General features: G+C 43.5%; 1 protein-coding gene across 2 annotated transcripts; it reads right to left on the bottom strand.

Annotated features, from left to right (window-relative positions):
• Window positions 1-217: 217 nt before the first annotated feature.
• LOC124040883 (phospholipase ABHD3-like) lies at window positions 218-20,436 on the bottom strand. 2 transcript variants are annotated; one of them, XM_046357993.1, is made up of 9 exons: window positions 20,189-20,436; window positions 18,854-19,017; window positions 10,510-10,692; window positions 9,436-9,481; window positions 6,174-6,286; window positions 5,468-5,641; window positions 4,989-5,037; window positions 4,681-4,846; window positions 218-2,163 (listed from the first exon to the last, which is right to left on the bottom strand). In XM_046357993.1, the coding sequence occupies exons 1-9, from the start codon at window positions 20,345-20,347 to the stop codon at window positions 1,979-1,981; spliced, it is 1,239 nt and encodes a 412-aa protein (XP_046213949.1). In that variant the 5' UTR covers window positions 20,348-20,436; the 3' UTR covers window positions 218-1,978. The 2 variants fall into 2 exon arrangements, with proteins under 2 accessions (XP_046213949.1, XP_046213950.1); XM_046357994.1 differs by having other exon boundaries at window positions 2,003-2,163; window positions 4,733-4,846.
• Window positions 20,437-21,855: the final 1,419 nt, after the last annotated feature.

Here is a 21,855-nt window from a genome sequence, read left to right as displayed (position 1 = left end):
CTCTACACAAATAACATTTGAACTCAGAGGTCCCAAGTTTCTGACAATGACGTGAACGTGGCATTACACATCTCTTGGATGATACTGAAGCTGATGCCAACAGTGGGGCACTGACCAAATGACCAAACCCTTAAAAGTCAATAAAGTCAGGCAGAGTCAACTGAGGAAATGCATTAACAAGCAGAGCACTTGAGAGAAGAGAGACAGCAGACAAATGCACTGCAGTAGGCTTAATTTAGTAATGTATTACATACAGCAAAATTAACTTCATATTGATACATGTATATACTGGTACTTTTACCACAGCCAATTTAATTTGAAAATCTTATTGCTAGACATGTTAAATAGAATGTTTTTTTTTATATAATATAAAATGAAATATAATATCATAAATATAATGACTAACAAAATATGTCCTTTGTGCTACTGATTATGATGCAGTGTTCTAAGTCGTAAGGTTCAGGACGTGATGGCGATGAGACACATGCTACTTAATGGCCACGGGGCAGAATAAAGAAACATACAAATTCCACAGGAATAAAGTCATAGGTGCATTTGAAATGACACCCTATTCCCTACAGAGTGCAAAACGTTTGACCAGGGTCCATGAGGTTCTGGCCAAAGGTAGTGCACTATATAGGGAATATGTTGCCATTTTGTATGCAGACAATGTCTGAAACAGTGCATTGGTGACAGTCCGGTTGCCAAATCTGGTGCTACTTTTGCGAACTCCTTTATGGTAAACAACTCCATTCTCATTGTTGTCTTAAGCAGAACTAAACTGGCAACCAGGCTGCATTGATGAAATATGCATCTGGCGTAGGATCACAGTCAACACAGAGGGTATGCATATACATCCCATCTTACTGTAACACAATCCTATGTTCAAATGTGCAATATATCATACATGTCACTGTATCTAGGACCTTCATAGTAACGTGAGGTTTCAGGTTGATATGCTCAGCAAATACCCTACAAGTAGGGTAAAATACAGTACTGGTCCATGAAGTAACTAAGACTTGGCTGTGTCTTTAACAACCTAGACAACAATAACCTCCCTGTGGTATTTGTATATTCATTTATTAGGCCTTTTGGGTATAGATACTTACATATTAAAAATAATTGAAGTCAAGTGTGTTTGCATGAAGGAATTAGAGGCATGGTTCGTTCAAACTAAGAGTGCAATTTCACATTCCTTATCATTAATAATGAGTTACACTGTTAGAGCTATTTGGTGTGCGCACAGGTAGAATGTGTGAACAAAAGTGCATGCAGAACAATTCAAGAGAACATAAATACTGTGATCTGTTCGGGTAAGGTGAAGTTATCATCTCGAACCAAGAACCAAGTATCACGCTACTATAGCAGCTAGCTGTCTGTCATGAGAGATTAGATATGTTTTAGTTTTTTTTTAATTTTAAAGGAATTAACGATCTTCAACATAAAACATTCACATTCATAACAAAGACAGACAGACCGAGACCGACTATGTAAAAATAAATACAATCCCTGAGGACTAAAATCCTACTGATACACAAGTTGTTGTTGAGAACACGGACGGACGGGGAGTGACAGTGGAAAATGTGTCATACAGTTCTTCTGTCAACTTGAAAAAGTATTTCCACCACACACATTTAGCTAGCACAACTAATGTGAACATGCTCATCTTTTCACCGTCGACATGAGCAATTGCAATCACTTTTTCGAATAAGCATAGTATGAATTCATGGGGACATACATGGAATGAATGAATGTATGAAGGAATACTTGAGTGGACGGACAAATGTTGGATTGTGACAGGGTGTTCACTTCAAAAGAAAATGTTTTTTTTTGCTTGTAAGGAGGGATGGAGACGAGGAAGTAAGGAGAGAAGGACTGGGGGAAGGAGAAAAGGAATGAAGGAAAGAGAGAGGGAGAGCGAGAAAAGGAAGGTGTGAAGGAACGACAGAGAGAAGGAAAAAGAGAAGAACTGGTCGTACTAGCTGGAAAGGTCATTCAGGTCACCACCCTGTTCGATGACGGCCTTGGCAAACTGCTTGAACACGCGATCCATGTAGGTGCTCCGTCGGGGCCACAGGCCCTCCAGGAAACCAATATGGCCCCCATGGCAAGTGATAAGGAGGGCTAGGTTAGGGTTCTGCTTCACTGCCTCCACTGGAATGGCTGAGGAGGAGACGAGACAAAACGCATTGTTAATAATCTAGCAGTCAAGCAATGGATACATATACCAAGCACTATACAGTAGATTGTCAATTTAACTTCCAAAACCGCACAGAAATACTGTATACACATACACATTAAGGCATTGCAAGAAATGTACAGGTAGATATAAAATTATATATTTTTTATATTACTAACAGATTAAACAAATTTTGGCCAAGGGACCGTGGAATAAGTTTAGAGGTAATACAATACAATGCAATGTTATTCATCTCCAATTGATGTTCTTAACCCTGGGCAACATGGGCCTGGGAGGCTCACAGGGATATTGGTATCCATCAAAGAAATAGAATGAAAAAAAAAGAGAAACCTTTTATTCAATTGTTATGATATCCACAGTACTCCACCAATTGAACATTCGCTAAGCCCCATCCCCGAATTTTGGGCAACCAATCGCTGCGCTCTAACGGATCGCAACTGTAGTCGAGTCCGACACCTCGGACAAGCTCACGTTTCAACGCAATGAAAGCCGGAGAGGGCTATAGCAAAACCAGAGTTTTCCTCCAAAAATGTATGTAGTTATTATTAAATAATTGAACAGTGCACCAGGAGTAATTGCTACTGTTGTTCCTGAAATGCAGAGCTTGTGAACGCTAGATAGCTAGGCAGCCACTTAACATAACTTGTTTTCTCAAAATGTAAGTTAGGGGGCTAAGTTAGCAATGAATACTTGGCTCCCATCTACTGTCCACATCAGGACACATCAGGACACGATTAGCTCCAAAAGTGGTTATAGCTTAGACTGCATTTGGACAGCGAATTCAGAGCAATTTTGTCGTGTTACAGCCTGATTTCGAAATGGATTACATTAATGTTTTTCCCTCATCCATCTACACACAATACCCCATAATGACAAAGTGAAAACATATTTTTGAAATATCTCATTTACATAAGTATTCACACACCTGAGTCAACACATGTTACAATCACCTATGGCAGTGATTACAGTTGTGATTCTTTCTGGGTAGGTCTCTTTAAGAGCTTTGCACACATGGTTTGTGCAATATTTGCACATGATTCTTTAAAAAAAATTCAAGCTCTGTGAAGTTGTTTGTTGATCATTGTTAGACAGCCATTTTCAAGTCTTGCCATATATTTTCTAAAACAATTTGTCAAAACTGTAACTTGGCCACTCAGGAACATTCAATGTTGTCTTGGTAAGCAACTCCAGTGTACATTTTGTGTTTTCGGTTATTTTCCTGCTGAAAGGTGAATTTGTCTACCAGTGTCTGTTGGAAAGCAGACTGAACCAGGTTTTTCTCTAGGATTTTGCCTGTGCTTAGCTCTATTCCGTTTGTTTTTATTTAAAAAATGCTGGTGACAAGCATACCCATAGCACGATGCAGCCACTACCATGCTTGAACATATGAAGAGTGGTACTCAGCGATGTATTTGCTTTCTATTCAGGACATAAAGTTAATTTCTTTGCCACATTTCTTGCAGTTTTACTTTAGTGCCTTATTGCAAACAGGATGCATGTTTTGGAATATTTTTTATTCCGTACAGGCTTCCTTCTTTTCACTCTGTCATTTAGGTTAGTATTGTTGAATTACTACAATGTTGTTGATCTATCAGTTGTTTCCTGTCACAGCCATTAAACTCTGTAACTGTTTCAACGTCACCATTGGACTCATGGTGAATTCCCTGGGTGGTTTCCTTCCCCCCCGGCAACTGAGTTAGGAAGCACGCCTGTATCTTTGTAGTGACTGGGTGTATTGATACACCATCCAAAGTGTAATTAATAACTTTACCATACTCAAAGGGATATTCAAAGTCTGTTTTTTTTACCCACCTACCAATAGGTGCCCTTCTTTGCGAGGTATTGGAAAACCTCCCTTGTCTTTGTGGTTGAATCTGTGTTTGAAATTCACAGCTCAACTGATTGTGACTTATTATGTGACTTGTGAGGCACATTTTATTCCTGAAATTATTTAGGCTTGCATAACAAAGATGTTGAAAACTTTTTGAATTCTACAAACATAATTCTACTTTGACATTATAGGGTATTATGTGTAGACCGTTGACACAAAATCTCCATTAAATCAATTTTAAATTCAGGCTGTAACACAACAAAATGTGGGAAAAGTCAACGGGTGTGAATACTTCCTGAAGGCACTGTAGATGCACACAATCTTTAAAATTGCAAAATTTTCTCTGCCTCATGGCAAAACGTGTGCCAAAATGTGCCTTCCCAGGGCCCGAGACGTGGTTCATCCGGCATGCACTGCCAAAGTCATAGCAGAACTCCTTGTATGATATTTTCTTGTGCTCTGATTTAAAGGTGGTCCCTGATGAATTTGTTATCACAAAAGGGGTCCCCGACCCCAAAACGCTTGAGAACCACTGTTCTATATCAACACTCATTGTGTATTCGCCTGCATTGTCTTTCCGTATAGGCCTTGCTCATTGGCTAAGCAACCAACATGGAGGGCCAGGGGTGGGGTGTGATTGTGGATTCACCATGACAGGGGGAGAAGACGTCGTCTGCAGCGTTTAGACACAACATGGGCACCTGCACAGACTTGAGCTTGTGGATGGGACTGGCATCGTGGTAGTAGTCATCGTTGGTGGGGTAGCCAAACATTATAGACGTGAACCTCTCATCAAACTCACGGATGGTCTTGGCCTGCATGGGGGTTGGGATAAACAACATTTGGCAGCAGTCCAAGAGGGCCATAAGGACGAGACTAGAACGTGGTTAGAATAGATTGCTTTCTTTGACTTTGATTGGATTTACAGGAGGTCATTAAAAAGGAAGTGCATTTTACCTTCATCACATGATCAATGTCGTAACTCTTCTCAAGGACAGATTTGTGTCTAGAGGAGAGAAAAACATGAGGAAGCAGGAAGTAGGTTTGCTTCAATGGGGAAGTAGGTTTGCTTCAATGGGGATCATGGGGAAGCATGGGAGTTTGCTTTAATATGTTCATGATATGATTGGGTTCTGAGAGTAAAGTACAGAGTATAAAATATGTCCAGGATCCCCAGAGAGAGATAGCGGAGAGAGAGCGGAGAGAGAGAGGGGGTGGGGAGTGAGAGCGAGAGAGGAATTGAAAGAAAGAAAGAAAGAAAGAAAGAAAGAAAGAAAGAAAGAGAGAGGCTTGTGGCCCGCTAGTTCACACCCTCCGCAACCCTCAGGGGTCAGGTGCTAGCCGCTAAAAGGAAAACAATGTAGCTCAGTGCAACTAACAGCTAAAATAGGCTAATCCCCCAGCCCAGGCTCCAGCTTCCTCTGGTCCCCACCCACCTGTCCACACCTGCCTGCAGGCAGCTAGTGAGGTAAGAGTTGAAGAGGAAGCGGTCCAGAGGCTTCTCCAGTGACGCTGTGCACGCAAACACATCCCAGCCTGCCGAGAACACAACCACACCCTTCAGACACGTCTCCCTGCCCTTCTTCCCCAGGTAGTTTGCCAGCATCATCCTGGGGTTCAAAAGAGGGGGGAGAGGGTCGTGGGGAGAAGGGAGGGGGGAGAGCAGAGGATGATTGTGAAATGTTACATTTTTCATCAATCTGCACTTAGCTAGGAGATTATAGCTTGAATACCTCTTTTGACATGGTGTAAGCACTACTGAGAGGCTGAGCTCTCTGAATCAACTGAAAAGTGTTGTTTTCTGACAGGGGGAAAGCATGAGGCTGCAAAATGTCAAAATACATAACCAACCCATGACATAATTTCTACCGCGTTGGCCTTTTCTGAATATCATTAAAAACCTAAGGATGACCAAGTGCGTTCTCGAGGCTCTACATAAGCCGTACTCGCCTCCGACTGACTCCCACAGTTCAGTCAAGTAAAACTGTAGTATAGTATTGCTCTATACAGATCCCGTTGACGTAAATAAGCTACAATAATACACGATGGATGCAGAAGTCTGAGTAATGCATGTGCTTGGGATTTGGCCCAGTGTATCGTGTCACTGTCCATTGAAGTGAGAATGCATGAAGAGGCACCTACCCGCCCATGGAGACCCCAGCAGCCATGAGAGGGGCGTCCTCATTTGTCCTCTGGATGTGTTCGATGACAGCCTCCAGGTCCTCTGTGTTGGCAGCGCAGTACGTTCTGGGGGTCTGGGTGGCACACAAAAGACAAGAAGAGTTCACCGTGTGTGCTTTTGCAGAGTGTGTGTACTGTGTGTCTACTGTATTTCCCTGCACGTGCACACACTGTCAGGGTGTCTATAGTCAGACGTGCACACACTGTCAGGGTGTCTATAGTCAGACGTGCACATACTGTTAGGGTGTCTATAGTCAGACGTGCACACACTGTCAGGGTGTCTATAGTCAGACGTGCACATACTGTTAGGGTGTCTATAGTCAAACGTACACATACTGTTAGGGTGTCTATAGTCAGACGTGCACATACTGTTAGGGTGTCTATAGTCAGACGTGCACATACGGTACATGAATTACACTCAAGCCTTCGTACCTTCTCTCACACACGTGCACAAACACTGCTTGTGGTTTAGAGGCCAAACAATCTCCATGACGATATGTAGTTTTCATGGTGCTCTATTGATGAGTGGTAGAAAAAGGTCTGGTATGACAAATGGCTGATTCAGGCTATTTGGAGTTAGCGCAGTAGCGACCACAAGGAGCAGTTATAGCACCATTGAAGAGCAGTCAGAGCTGTGTAGCATGCAGCCTGCAGCTGGATAGCCTTTGGACTGTAGCATCTGTCCATCACTATCAATTAATGCAAGAAGTTCTTGTGAAACATGAAGCAAGTGACCCGCTTAGTCAAATGAGACCACAGACACTGAGAACAATAATGGGCCTCTAAGGTTTGAGAAAAGTAAATAAGTTTTAAAAAACTCAATTTATTTTATATTGAACCTTTATTTAACTAGGCAAGTCAATTCAGAACAAATCATTATTTACAATGACGGCCTACCCCGGCCAAAAACTTAACGACGTTGGGCCAATTGTGGGCCGCCCAATGGGACTCCCAATCACGGCCGGTTGTGATACAGCCTGGAATCAAACCAGGGTCTGTAGTGACGCCTCTAGCTCAGAGATGCAGTGCCTTAGACCGCTGCGCCACTCGGGACATTCAATGACAAAACTAAATGAAACATAACAGGGTTTTAAAGGTGACAATGAATTCAAATACTAGTACAATCTAAAATGGGACAGGCTACAGCTTTACAACTGTTCTATGTTGTACCTAAAAAAAAACACTAAAAGTACTAATAACTGACAACACATGGATGTAAAATAACCTTAAAGGAGCAGGTTTTATAACTTTATACTCCCCGTCATCATCACTTCGGCGTTTCAAGTCCATTTGACATAACCTATTTCTCAGGTAGACATGTTGTCTATCTCTGTGGCTGCATACCAGTACCTTTCCTCATCAATATTCATGCACAACGCTCAGCCAAAGTGGAAGCTGTTTTTTTTCTTCTTCACAGCAGACACATCCACTTGCCGTGTCCTCGTAGCCTACGTTTTTGAGTAGACGACTTGAGAGGAGTAGTACTGGTTACAACGATAATATCCACAATAAAAACAGCTTGAACCAATTTCCCTTTTGATGATACGGTACTAAAGTTTACTACAATACAACACAGTTCAATGTCCTATAACCATCCATTTTCTTGTAGTAATGGTAAATATTACTATGAAATATGATGCGACTCAAATGGACCAACTACGTATAACGGAGGCAGTTCGAAACCTGAAAAACTGAATTAGCTCCGAGAGGGAACCTCTCACACAGCAGGACATTCATTCTAATACTGTGCCCTATTTAAACAATGGATGCCATTTACACTAAACTGGCCACAAAGAAAACAGTCAAAGGCTTATAAATGCGTAGGCATTTGGATAAAACCTCAAAGCTAGTGGAAGAAGGGTCATTCCTTTCTTACCACCACGTTATGTAGTGCAATAGTTATACTCAGAGATCATAGTACTGGTATATATACATAACTGTACATACACAATACTGGAAGTATTTATTTAACTAGGCATAATTAGAGTACTTCTTACCTCATCATGCAGACAACACGTGAAGTTTGTTTGATTTTTCTCAGAGATCCTATTAAATTACTTGTACTCTAATTCCTAATGATCTGTGTGCACTACAGTATTGGCCCAGTTTGGCAACTGAGAATAGCCCTTTCAGATGAAACCCTGGCCTGGGTTACAAGATAACAGTAACTGGTGTGTGTGTGTGTGTTCGTGTTCGTGTTTGTGCATGTGTCAGTGTGTGTTTATGCTTGAGTGCATGTGTGTCTGTCTTTGTGACTGTGCATGTGAATACAACAACGACAAGACACGAAACAACCCATTTATTTATTCTGAGAGCACAGATCTCAAAACGAACACTGTTGCCACAAACTATGGCATGATACAAGGTTCCGTTTGTCGATTGGCTGAGCTGTTTTGGGTGACACCGACACCTGATATAATTGATGCACATTAGCATCTCTTGAATAGCACCATAGCACTTCCTCCCTTCAATGGGGATTGACACCCTAATCGTTGGCTAAATAGATCTGGAACTTGGCATAGATTCATAGATAAAGTGTGAGCTACAGTGGGTGTCTATAAGGTAGTAAGTAGTAGGTAGTAGTTTTGGAATTGTTAGCTAGATTACTTGTTGGTTAGTACTGCATTGTCGGAACTAGAAGCACAAGCATTTCGCTACACTCGCATTAACATCTGCTAACCATGTGTATGTGGCAAATAAAATGTGATTTGATTTGATTTAGAATAGCATGTGCTTGGTGAAGACAGGGCAAGGTCCTTCTGCTCTATGGTCCAGTGTTAGAATACACTATCTATCAACCTGTAACTTCAATCCCTGCTATGTTACAACATAGTCTGTCTGCACCCTGTCTGGACTAGACTCCCTACGGGTTACCCAATACACGATGGGTTACACACTATGGGTTTACGCATGACACATGTTATGGGCTGCTCGGTGACATGGTGAAGGGGATGTCAGACTGATAAATAGCACCAATGACAGTGCAGGGGAAAGCCTGCGCAGGGCATGTGGAGCACCACTAGGATGTAGGGCCTATGTCTTTGTCATGTTGTGAGTGTTTGCATAGTCGTGTAGATGAAGATGCCTTTAGGATTGTACGGAGTAATATAGCCGTTGCAAACGGTTGTGTTCTTGAATGCAGGTCTGAATTTAAAGCAAAAAAAAGGCACACGTGCACAGATCCTTTTTGAAACTGTACTTTGTATGAACATTAGATTCTTACCAAGAGAGTTTCTCCAGACACCCCTCTGTTGTTGAATACCGCACACCTGAAACACAAAAACATGGACTTTACCCTTTGGATTCCATTCACTCCATTTCTTTCCTTGCACATTCCTTGAGAAATTACGAGACTAATGCTAATATGATTATGTTCCTAAATGTAAGCGAGTGCCAGCAGACTGTGTGTGATAACTATGTTCTAACTTCCAGGTGCACTGCATGACTCAACATAACACGCTGCCCCCAATCTGTTTTCCTGTTAGTGCTGGACAGCAGTATCATACATTTCTCTACTCATCTGTTACCTGAGATACTCAAACTTGCCGTTTCTATCTGTAAAACTCAGCAGCAGGGTGGGGCCATACTGTAGATTGGGGGGTGGACACAGCAAGGAGTGGTGACGTACATGTGCTTCCTGCTGCAAAGCTTGTACTAGTAAGCTGTAATTCACTAAGCTAGCAGGACAGGGGTGAGGGCCGGAGTGAAAGATGCTGAGTTTGCCTGCTTGCCCCCCCTCCTTTCCCTGCTTTGATAGCTTGCATGCCACCCTCCCTTTCCTGCTCCGTTTGCTTGCATGCACCCCTCCTGCACCTTCTCTAAACTGCTCCCTCCGTTTTGAAGAACGAGTACAGAGAACACAGAGGGGCTTTTTTGGAGGAGAAGAAACTGCCTCCCTCGGCATCTCTTAGTGCTTGTGCAACGTTCAGCGCTTTCTTTCCAAAGCAGCTCTGCTCTGCCTACTGAGAGCTTGGCTAGCCTCTCTGTTGTTGCAGCTGCCTACCTCAAGTAACCCTAATCCATTCATACACAGTTGTTATCACACAATGTACAAATGCGGTTGAAAGTACTGTCAACTCCTGACATAGAGCATGTTCACTGCAAAGAACATGTGTTTGAATTTGGACCACTGAACTGCAATGCACTGAAACAGATGAGTGTGTTATCAAAAGTTGACTGTACACAGTGTTTAGACGGGAGATGATATAGGCCTAATCCACAGTATTGAATGGAACAACAGTTTGAACTAATGAAAACGGTGCAGTACTGTCTAGTACTTTTAGCCAAGAACACACACCTATATCCCAGCTCCCTGCTCTGCTGGACCATGTGGAGGATGTAGGACTCTCTGCTGGTGCCGGTCAGGCCTGGAAGCAGCAGGACGGTGGGGCGCGTGGCCGAGTTGGGGTGGGAGGCGCTGTCATCGTTGTCGAACCAATCCAGAGAGATCTGCCCTCCATCTGCTGCTCCAATGAGCTCACTGCAGAGAGGAGGTCAGACATAACAGTCAGAAGAGAAGCGGGACAGGTCGGGTAGAAAAAGACAGCAGTAGGGATTATCACGGGTAACCGGGATCCCGGGACTGTCCCGAGAACACTTCACGTTTCTCGAAAAGAAAAACGATGACTCATTTCTTCCCCAATGTCTGCACTAATACAATTCCACAGCATCAGATCAGCAAAAAAACGCAGTACCACATTATCCAAACAGGTTGTAGCATGGAAGCCTAGCGTATTTACTTCACACCAAGTGGCCATAAATTCAAAGCGCACGCAAAATTGACACTGCCGGTCTTACCGGACTGCATTCGCAACCTGAATTCAGTTAGTAAACCCTAAAGGAAACCCCCTACAGTGTAGTCTATTAAAGAACGTGTGTCTCTTTGAGCTGTCATTGTAAGTCTTCAGACTGTCACACATTTGATAGGCCTATGCACAATTCACTACGTAGGCATCTTTGTCATGAAGTCTATATATATATATATATATATATATATATATATATATATATAGAGAGAGAGAGAGAGAGAGAGAGAGAGAGAGAGAGAGAGAGAGAGAGAGAGAGAGAGTGTCATGTTTTGTCTTATATTGTCTTGTCATTATGCTTTCCCTTCTGTTCGTTTCCCCCTGCTGGTCTTATTAGATTCGTTCCCTTTTTTCTCTCTCCCTCCCTCTCTCTCTTCTCTCTATCGTTCCGTTCCTGCTCCCAGCTGTTCCTATTCCCCTATTCAATCATCTAATCTTTCCACACCTGTTCCCTATCTTGTCCTCTGATTAGAGTCCCTATTTCTCCCCTTGTTTTCCGTTTCTGTCCTGTCGGATCCTTGTATATTGTTCGCCGTGCTGTGTCTTGTTTCCCTCAGATGCTGCGTGTGAGCAGGTATCTGAGTCTGCTACGGTCGGTGCCTTCCCGAGGCAACCTACAGTTTATGGTCGAGTCTCCAGTCTGTCCTCGTCACTACGAGTGGAATTAGTTTTTATGTTTTGTTTTCTGCTCTGATTTGTCTAGGAGTATTGCCCTTTTCCTTTGCTGGAATAAAGACTCTGTTTTCGCCAAGTCGCTTTTGGGTCCTCATTCACCTGCATAACAGAAGGATCCGACCAAGAATGGACCCAGCGACTATGGATTCTCTCTACTCTACTCTCGAGTTCCAGGGAGCGATGCTCGGCAGACACGAGCAGGAATTGTCTGCTGCTCGGCATGCCGTTGAGACCCTGGCCGCTCAGGTCTCCGACCTCTCAGGACAGTATCAGAGTCTTCGTCTCGTGCCACCAGCTACTTCCGGGTCTTCCGAGCCTCCGGAACCTAGGGTTAATAACCCACCATGTTATTCTGGGCAGCCCACTGAGTGCCGCTCCTTTCTCACCCAGTGTGATATAGTGTTCTCTCTCCAACCCAACACATACTCAAGAGAGAGCTCGGATTGCCTACGTCATATCACTCCTTACTGGTCGGGCTCGGCAGTGGGGCACAGCTATCTGGGAGGCAAGCGCTGAGTGTACTAACAATTATCTGAACTTTAAAGAGGAGATGATAAGGGTTTTTGATCGTTCAGTTTTTGGGAAAGAAGCTTCCTGGTCCCTGTCTTCCCTATGTCAAGGTAATCGATCCATAACGGATTACTCTATAGAGTTTCGCACTCTTGCTGCCTCCAGTAACTGGAACGAGCAGGCGTTGCTCGCTCGTTTTCTGGAGGGACTCCACGCTAAGGTTAAGGATGAGATTCTCTCTCGGGAGGTTCCATCCAGCGTGGATTCTTTGATTGAACTCGCTATTCGCATTGAACGACGGGTAGATCTTCGTCACCGAGCTCATAGAAGAGAGCTCGCGTTAACTGTGTCTCCCCTCTCTCCGACACTACCATCTTTCCCCACTGACTCAGGTGTTGAGCCCATGCAGCTGGGGGTATTCGCATTTCGACTAAGGAGAGGGAACGGAGAATCACCAACCGCCTCTGTCTCTATTGCGGTTCCGCTGGTCATTTTGTCATTTCATGTCCAGTTAAAGGCCAGAGCTCATCAGTAAGCGGAGGGCGACTGATAAGCGCTACTAGACGGTCCTCTCCGTCAAGTACCTGTACTACCTTACCGGTCCATCTACGCTGGACCGGATCGGCAGCTTCCTACAGTGCATTAATAGACTCTGGGGCGGAGGGCTGTTTTATGGACGAAGCCTGGGCTCGGGAACATGACATTCCTCTCAGACAGTTAGGGAGCCCACGGTCATGTTTGCCTTGGATGGTAGTCCTCTCCCCAGTATATTATGTGAAACACTACCTTTAACCCTCACTGTATCTGGTAACCATAGTGAGACCATTTCTTTTTTGATTTTTTGTTCACCTTTTACACCTGTTGTTTTGGGTCATCCCTGGCTTGTGTGTCATAATCCTTCTTTTGATTGGTCTAGTAATTCTATCCTTTCCTGGAACGTTTCTTGTCATGTGAAGTGTTTAATGTCTGCTATTTCTCCTGTTTGTTCTGCTCCCTCTTCACAGGAGGAACCTGGTGATTTGACAGGAGTGCCGGAGGAATATCATGGTCTGCGCACGGTCTTCAGTCGGTCCAGAACCAACTCCCTTCCTCCTCACCGGTCGTATGATTGTTGTTCTGATCTCCTCAAGAAGCGTTTTGCATCCGCTCCTATCCTTGTTGCACCTGACGTCACTAAACAGTTTATTGTCGAGGTTGACGCGTCGGGGGTGGGCGTGGGAGCCATTCTGTCCCAGCGCTCCGATACTGACGATGGGGTCCACCCTTGCGCGTATTTTTCTCATCGCCTGTCACCGTCGGAACGTAACTATGATGTGGCTAACCGTGAACTGCTCGCCATCCGTTTAGCCCTAGGCAAATGGCGACAGTGGTTGGAGGGGGCGACCGTTCCTTTTGTCGTTTGGACTGACCAAAGGAACCTTGAGTACATCCGTTCTGCCAAACGACTGAATGCGCGTCATGCTCGTTGGGCGTTGTTTTTCGCTCGTTTCGAGTTCGTTATTTCTTATTGCCCGGGTACTAAGAACACCAAGCCTCATGCTTTATCCCGTCTCTTTAGTTCTTCTGTGGCTTCTACTGTTCCCGAGGGGATCCTTCCTGTTGGGCGTGTTGTCGGGTTGACTGTCTGGGGAATTGAGAGACAGGTTAAGCAAGCACTCACGCACACTGCGTCGCCGCGCGCTTGTCCTAGTAACCTTCTTTTCGTTCCTGTTTCTACTCGTCTGGCTGTTCTTCAGTGGGCTCACTCTGCCAAGTTAGCTGGCCATCCCGGCGTTCGAGGTACTCTTGCTTCTATTCGCCAGCGCTTTTGGTGGCCTACTCAGGAGCGTGACACGCGCCGTTTCGTGGCTGCGTGTTCGGACTGCGCGCAGAATAAGTCTGGTAATTTTTTTCTGCTTCTGCTCCTGGTCTTGCTGGGTCTCAGTCTGTTCCCTGCCACCGCATCTCTCCTGTTCTTGTTCCTGCCCTTGCTGTGTCTCAGTCTGTCCCTAGTTGTTACTCTCCTGGCCTGTTTGGTCCTGTTTGCTCTAAAGCTTTCAGTTCTCTACCCGTGTCTCATTTTTTTTTTAGAGTAGTACCCTAGTTTCCCTTTTTTTTCGTTTTCCGTTACGGTCCTGAGGAGAGGAGTTGGGTTCTTTCTCGGGACGTGCTGGACCGTTTGTGATCTATGACTTCCTCCGTTGCCGCCAGTGTTCCTCCTCGAGAGCGCCAGGAGGCGCTCGGTGAGTGGGGGGGTACTGTCATGTTTTGTCTTATATTGTCTTGTCATTATGCTTTCCCTTCTGTTCGTTTCCCCCTGCTGGTCTTATTAGATTCGTTCCCTTTTTTCTCTCTCCCTCCCTCTCTCTCTTCTCTCTATCGTTCCGTTCCTGCTCCCAGCTGTTCCTATTCCCCTATTCAATCATCTAATCTTTCCACACCTGTTCCCTATCTTGTCCTCTGATTAGAGTCCCTATTTCTCCCCTTGTTTTCCGTTTCTGTCCTGTCGGATCCTTGTATATTGTTCGCCGTGCTGTGTCTTGTTTCCCTCAGATGCTGCGTGTGAGCAGGTATCTGAGTCTGCTACGGTCGGTGCCTTCCCGAGGCAACCTACAGTTTATGGTCGAGTCTCCAGTCTGTCCTCGTCACTACGAGTGGAATTAGTTTTTATGTTTTGTTTTCTGCTCTGATTTGTCTAGGAGTATTGCCCTTTTCCTTTGCTGGAATAAAGACTCTGTTTTCGCCAAGTCGCTTTTGGGCCCTCATTCACCTGCATGACAGAGAGAGACAGAGAGAGAGAGACAGAGAGACAGAGAGAGAGAGAGAGAGAGAGAGAGAGAGAGAGAGAGAGAGAGAGAGAGAGAGAGAGAGAGAGAGAGAGAGAGAGAGAGAGAGAGAGAGAGAGAGAGAGAGAGAGAGAGAGAGAGAGAGAGAGAGAGAGAGAGAGAGAGAGAGAGAGAGAGAGAGAGAGAGAGAGAGAGAGAGAGAGAGAGAGAGAGAGAGAGAGAGAAAAGTATAGAAAGTATAGAATTATTAACAACTGTAATTATCACGCCCTGATCTGTTTTACCTGTTCTTGTGATTGTCTCCACCTCCTCCAGGTGTGACTTATTCTCCCCGGTGTATTTATCCCTGTGTTTCCTGTCTCTCTGTGCCAGTTCGTCCAGTACGTTTTCAAGTCAACCAGCGTGTTTTCCCATGTGCCTGTTTTCTATGATCTTTTTCCCCAGTCTTCCCTGTTTTGACCTTTGCAGTTTTTTTTTCTGGACTCCGTACCCACCTGCCTGACCCTTCTGTCTGCCCTGACATCGAGCCTGTCTGCAACTCTTTTCACCTCTTGGACTCAGAATCTGGTTTTGACCTTCTGCCTGTCCACGACCATTCTCTTGCCTTCTCCTTTTGGATTATAAATCAACTACCAAGACTCAAACCATCTGCCTTGTGCCCTTTATTGTAATGTTTTTCTCTTGTTGGAACTCATATGGATCTATATTTTCACTTGAGAAATACTGCACCGAGCATCTTACTTAGATGTCAAATTGTGCGACCAGACCTCCTCGGCAAAATGAATTACCGATTTATCTTAGATTCATTCTAACTATTTTGAGGAATTGTATACTGACTATGTTGTTGCTATGGCGTCTCAAGAGGGACAAAGTAATATTGTGTTTTTTAAGCGAAGGGTTTTGTAAAAGAGTATGCGAGGCACGGACGTTCCCTTCACCTGGCCGAGTTCTGCTGGACCAAACTGAACCTAGTATGCAGATCATCTTTGCCACCTAATTGGTATTTTGACCAATCAGAGCAGATCTTTTGCCTCTAATTGGGCAAAAGATCAGAATTGGGCTGCCTGTGCAATTGCAGCCGTGCAGTCCCACCTGCACCATTTTCTTGACAACCACTTTATTTCACTAGTGATCAGCCTCACAAGATACAGGCAGCCCAATTCAGATCTTTTGACAATTATTTAGAATATCTGATCTTTTCCCTAAAGTGAAAACAGAAAAAAAACATGTAATCTGATTTGACTTCCAATTTAAATCACATCCATATGTGGATCCCAATCCTGATACAATTCTGATGCTCCATTTGCGACCCCCGTCTGGTGGCTCAGATCAGACTTTTTTTGTTGTCTGCACCTGCAGTGGATTCTTATGGAGAATAAATGTAAAGCTTCCCCAAGCCGACCCCGTTAGCTGGGGTCAATGAGTCCCAGTGCAATCCATCTCACGCCAAACAACCAACCGTAGCGACCAGACAACAACATTGGTTGTCAATGTCTGTATGACTGGAGGAGGAATGAAATTACAGAACCACACCAGCATTAAATATGCACTTAAAGGCGAGACTAGATCAGCCACTGGGGTCGTGGGCCGTGCACCAATCTGGAGCCAGCTGGTTGGGCCGTGTACCAATCGAGCACGACCCACAAGCAGAAACAGGAGGACACCTCTTTTATAGACATGCTAATCCCAGATGCGGATGAGTGGAGGGAGAGAGAGAACTTTCACTCCGACAGCCAGCAATAGTCAAGAAAAACATGGTCAGCTTTCAAGGATCTCTTTCCCATTCAGTTCAATATTCCATGGTGGGTAGTCAAATTGCCATGGTCTGAGTCACTTTTCCAATTCTAGTAATGCAATTTCTATGCTCTGTCCTTGTGTAGATTTGATTATGGTTAGTAGAGGTCTTCTCTTCCCTCATGACTAATAACCTCCAGCAAATATCATTGGCTAAACACACACACACTTTGATCTGAGACAGGTGGTGGGTGAGGCCCACATGCTGCCATGGTGCATTGTGGGAAGTGGGAAACATGTCACTGCTTGATTGGACAATGGTCAAACAAAGGCCAATGGAAGTGGAATGCCCTTGGCACTAGGGCATCCTTCTGAGTCACTGGGTCAGATTAGGGCAAGTCTGTCTGACCGCTATCAAGACAGGACAATAGTAATAGATGGCCTATAGTCCCATTCTGTGGTTAGTTACCTGTAGTGCCACTTTCAGCAATAGTAGTAAAAACTTCAGGTCTACTCTATCTTGATTGGCTATTGAAGTTGATGATGATTTTGCTCCTTAGTGGACAGCGTACATAAATACAGTGACTAATGACGACGATCAAATAATTTGGTATTTCCGGTCAGTAAATCAGATCAAATCACTATTTTGATTCTAGCTCTGTGGAATATACTATATTATATATGTTATATACAGAGCCTTCGGAAAGTATTCAGACCCCTTGACTTTTTCCACATTTTGTTAGATTACAGCTTCATTCTAAAATTGATCAAATAAAATAAAAATGTGTCAATCAACCTACACATAAAACCCCATAATGACAAAGCAAAAACAGGTTTTAAGAAACATATTCGAATTTACAAAATAATAATAATAAAAATATTCTAATTTACAAAATAATAATAATAATAATAATAATAATATATATATATATATATATATATATATATATATATAAAACACATATACATAAGTATTCAGACCATTTACTCAGTACTTTGTTGAAGCACCTTTGGCATTGATTACAGCCTTGGGTCTTCTTGGATATGCCACTACAAGCTTGGCACACCTGTATTTGGGGAGTATCTCCCATTCTTCTCTGCAGATCCTCTCAAACTCTGTCAGGTTTGATGGAGTGTTGCTGAACAGCTATTTTCAGGACTCTCCAGAGATGTTCGATCGGGTTCAAATCCGGGCTCTGGCTGGGCCACTCAAGGACATTCAGAGACTTGTCCCGAAGTCACTCCTGCGTTGTCTTGGCTGTGTGATTAGGGCCTTTGTCCTGTTGGAATGTGAACCTTCGCCTCAGGTCCTGAGCACTCTGGAGCAGGTTTTCATTAAGGATCTCTCTGTACTTTGCTCTGTTCATCCTCGATCCTGACTAGTCTCCCAGTCCCTGCTGTTGAAAAACATCCATCGTAGGGATGGTGCCAGGTTTCATCTAGAACTGGTGCTTGGCATTCAGGCCAAAGAGTTTATTATTGGTTTCATCAGACTAGAGAATCTTGTTTCTCATGGTCTGAGAGTCTTTAGGTGTCTTTTGGTAAACTCCAAGCTGGCTGTCATGTGCCTTTTACTGAGGAGTGTCTTCCATCAGGCTGTACCTTAAAGGTATGATTGGTGGAGTGCTGCAGAGATGGTTGTCCTTCTGGAAGTTTCTCCCATCTCTACAAAGGAACTCTAGAGCTCTGTCAGAGTGACCATCGGGTTCTTGGTCACCTCCCTGACCAAGACCCTTCTCCCCCGATTGCTCAGTTTGGCCGGGCAGCTCTAGGAAGTCTTGGTGGTTCCACACTTCTTCCAATTAAGAATGATGGAGGCCACTGTGTTCTTGGGGACCGTAAATGATGCAGAATTTTTTTTAAAATTATATGCAAACATTTCTAAAAACCTGTTTTTGCTTTGTCATTATGGGGTACTGTGTGTAGATTGCTAAGGATTTTGTTTTTTAAATTCATTTTAGAATAAGGCTGTAACATAATAAAATGTGGAAAAAGTCAAGGGGTCTGAGTACTTTCTGAGTACATTTCATCATCAGACCAGGGAAACTCTTCCCTTCACATGCTAAAGATCCTCTCGCAATATGTTCATTTTGAGATAGTTCTTTCAACAATAACACCACTACCATCACTTTTGATCCTGTACAAGTCTTACTTTCTGTAGCTGACCCCCGGTTTAGCCGTGACGAATGGCCTAAGCACCGTCTGGATCCGGCTCTCCCAGCACCAGAAGGTGGGGTAGTAGGTCTCTGACACCACGGGACATTGGTCCCGCAGGAACTGGTAGAACTTCTTACCACCGGAAATCAGTTGGGGCTTCTGGAATACAAGACATGAAGTGTGTGAGTGATGTGGCGTTCACGTTATTGAGGGGAAGTGGAGGAGGTCAAGTCAAAGATACATTGTTCTGCCTTTCCTACATTGAATTTACACAGTAAATACTACAGACGACAAAAACAATCTCCTGAATACAGTTCATTATGCTTCATCATTCACAATCTACACCACTCCTCCCTTACAATACCCTTAAAAAACATTGTGAAGCCCCTCTTCACTGAAATCACATGATTTTGAATATTGATTCCAAAGGAAGGATCTCAACAACTATAGTGTAATTGTAATGAAACATCAAGGCTGGAAACTCAATATTTTATGTTGCTCTCATTTTCGTCTAGAGGACTGTATAAAGTGTCAGAAAATATGAAATGTGTTGGTGAGTTTTAAGGACATTCTGCAGTAACTAAGGTGACTGGTAATGAAAATACAGTGACAGTAGGCAGTGTTGTAAATGGGATTATATGAGGTCACCACAATATCAAACACATCTGTCCTATCAGAGCATATCGGTCCTTATACATGTGCAGCACATCTCTGAACCTGTATAACAACAATTGGAATGCACGGCCCGTTATTGTATGTTTTATTATTATCAAACGATCGCCTAATGTTATATAGGCCTATGCTTTTCATTATTGGGGAAATCGAATATTGGACAAAACTCATTAATTTCGGAATATTCAGTAGACCTACAGTAGGTAAGGAACAATCACTGCATGAAGATTTCTGACAGCTTGTATGACAATAGCCTAAACCGAGCCTACATGATCGACATTTCAGATTACAAGACCAACAAAGGACTCACGATAAAATATATGCGGCCTAAATAGCAATTCAACTTTTGTAAATATGTAGCCTTGGCCTAATTGTACAAATTTGGAATTTTCACATTTAGACCGGAGAAAAATCATACTATAGCATTTTATTGAGAGATTAAATCGCATGGGCAGTACTGCAGATGCTCGTATGCTACAGTAATAAATCAGCCCCCTCAGCAAACCATGCAGCAGCTGAGCCGGTTTGATGCGCAAAAGCGCGAGCAATGTCCCTCATAATAACCGGTATGCCATATTCTATTAATTAATAGACAAGTTGCAGGTTACAATGTATCCCAAATAATGATTATTCAAAGCAGTCTATGTGACCTCCCTACCTTCGCGACAGAGATCAAGTAATAGTAGACATAAGCTGCGCTGAAGCCAAGCACCAGTGACAATACTCCAGATCCAAAAAGTCCAACTTTCACTTGGTTTTCCAGATAAAGTGACAGGTCCCTTGTCAAAACATTCAAATTGAAGTCCAGTGAGATCATTGCCAGGTCCCTGTTATCTCGCGCTTTCAGGTATAGCGGCAAGGTTCGAGTGAAACCTCTGCTCCTCTGGATGCATGCACTAATGTGAAGGGGAAAGTCAAGGGGAGCGATATATATAGAGGCAGACGATGGCGCTATTTGCCCGGACTGCGCTGAGCTGTAGCAGACGTAATATTAGGCTATATAACACCTGCAGTGGAAGCAGCCAACATTGCATCCGGGACAGCGGGAGCGGGTTTTGATAAGAAATACACATTTTGTCCGATGTATCTTTTTCGTAGCAGGTTAGGATAATTTACGCAGCAGGTTAGGATGATTAAAGTAGAAGGTTAGGATAATTAGGTTAAGGTCAGGAAAGGGTGAAGGTTAGGGTTAGCTAAAATGCAATAATAAAAGTTGTACCTTTCTAGCCATGACCCAGAGTGTGGGGACAGTCAAGGCTGTGTCACATCACCGCGACTGGAATTACGCAAGGGCCATGTTGCATGTGCCCAGTGGTGGAAAAAGTATCCAATTGTCATACTTGAGTAAAAGTATAGATAGATACCTTAATAGAAAGTTACTCAAGTAAAAGTGGAAGTCACCCAGTAAAATACTACTTGAGTAAAAGTCTTAAAGTATTTGGTTCTAAATATACTTAAGTATCAAAATTAAAACTATAAATTATTTCAAATTCCTTATATTAAGCAAAGACAGCACCATTTTCTTGTTTTAAACATGTACAGAGAGTCAGGGGCACACTCCAACACTCAGACATAATTTATAAAAGATGTGTTTGTGTTTAGTAAGCCTGACAGATCAGAGGCAGTAGGGATGACCAGGCATGTTATCTTGATAACTGCGTGAATTTGACAATTTTCCTGTCCTGTTAAGCATCCGAAATGTAATAAGTACTTTTGGGTGTCGTGGAAAATGTATGGAGTAAAACATACATCATTTTATTTAGGAATGTAGTGAAGTAAAAGTAAACGATGCCAAAAAATATAGTACCAACACCCCAAAAACGACTTAATTAGCACTTTAAAGTATTTTTACATAAGTACTTTACACCACTGCATGTGCCATCTAAATCAAATCAAATCAAATCAAATTTATTTATATAGCCCTTCGTACATCAGCTGATATCTCAAAGTGCTGTACAGAAACCCAGCCTAAAACCCCAAACAGCAAACAATGCAGGTGTAAAAGCACGGTGGCTAGGAAAAACTCCCTAGAAAGGCCAAAACCTAGGAAGAAACCTAGAGAGGAACCGGGCTATGTGGGGTGGCCAGTCCTCTTCTGGCTGTGCCGGGTAGAGATTATAACAGAACATGACCAAGATGTTCAAATGTTCATAAATGACCAGCATGGTCAAATAATAATAAGGCAGAACAGTTGAAACTGGAGCAGCAGCACAGTCAGATGGACTGGGGACAGCAAGGAGCCATCATGTCAGGTAGTCCTGGGGCACGGTCCTAGGGCTCAGGTCCTCCGAGAGAGAGAAAGAAAGAGAGAATTAGAGAGAGCAT

Source organism: Oncorhynchus gorbuscha, linkage group LG08, assembly GCF_021184085.1.
Source record: "Oncorhynchus gorbuscha isolate QuinsamMale2020 ecotype Even-year linkage group LG08, OgorEven_v1.0, whole genome shotgun sequence".
In the NCBI taxonomy this organism is placed as follows: Eukaryota; Metazoa; Chordata; class Actinopteri; order Salmoniformes; family Salmonidae; genus Oncorhynchus; species Oncorhynchus gorbuscha.
This window is presented reverse-complemented; position numbering and strand designations above follow the sequence as displayed.

Bases quoted from the DNA above. Each gene is read 5' to 3' on its own strand.
- LOC124040883 (XM_046357993.1), bottom strand. From the start codon at position 20,347: ATGATCTCACTGGACTTCAATTTGAATGTTTTGACAAGGGACCTGTCA. The intron at 10,693-18,853 runs GTAAGACTTGTA...TCCTCTCTGCAG, and splicing joins CCGGGGGTCAGCTACAGAAA to TGAGCTCATTGGAGCAGCAG. The intron at 2,164-4,680 runs GTGAATCCACAA...TCTCCTCCTCAG, and splicing joins CGTCTTCTCCCCCTGTCATG to CCATTCCAGTGGAGGCAGTG.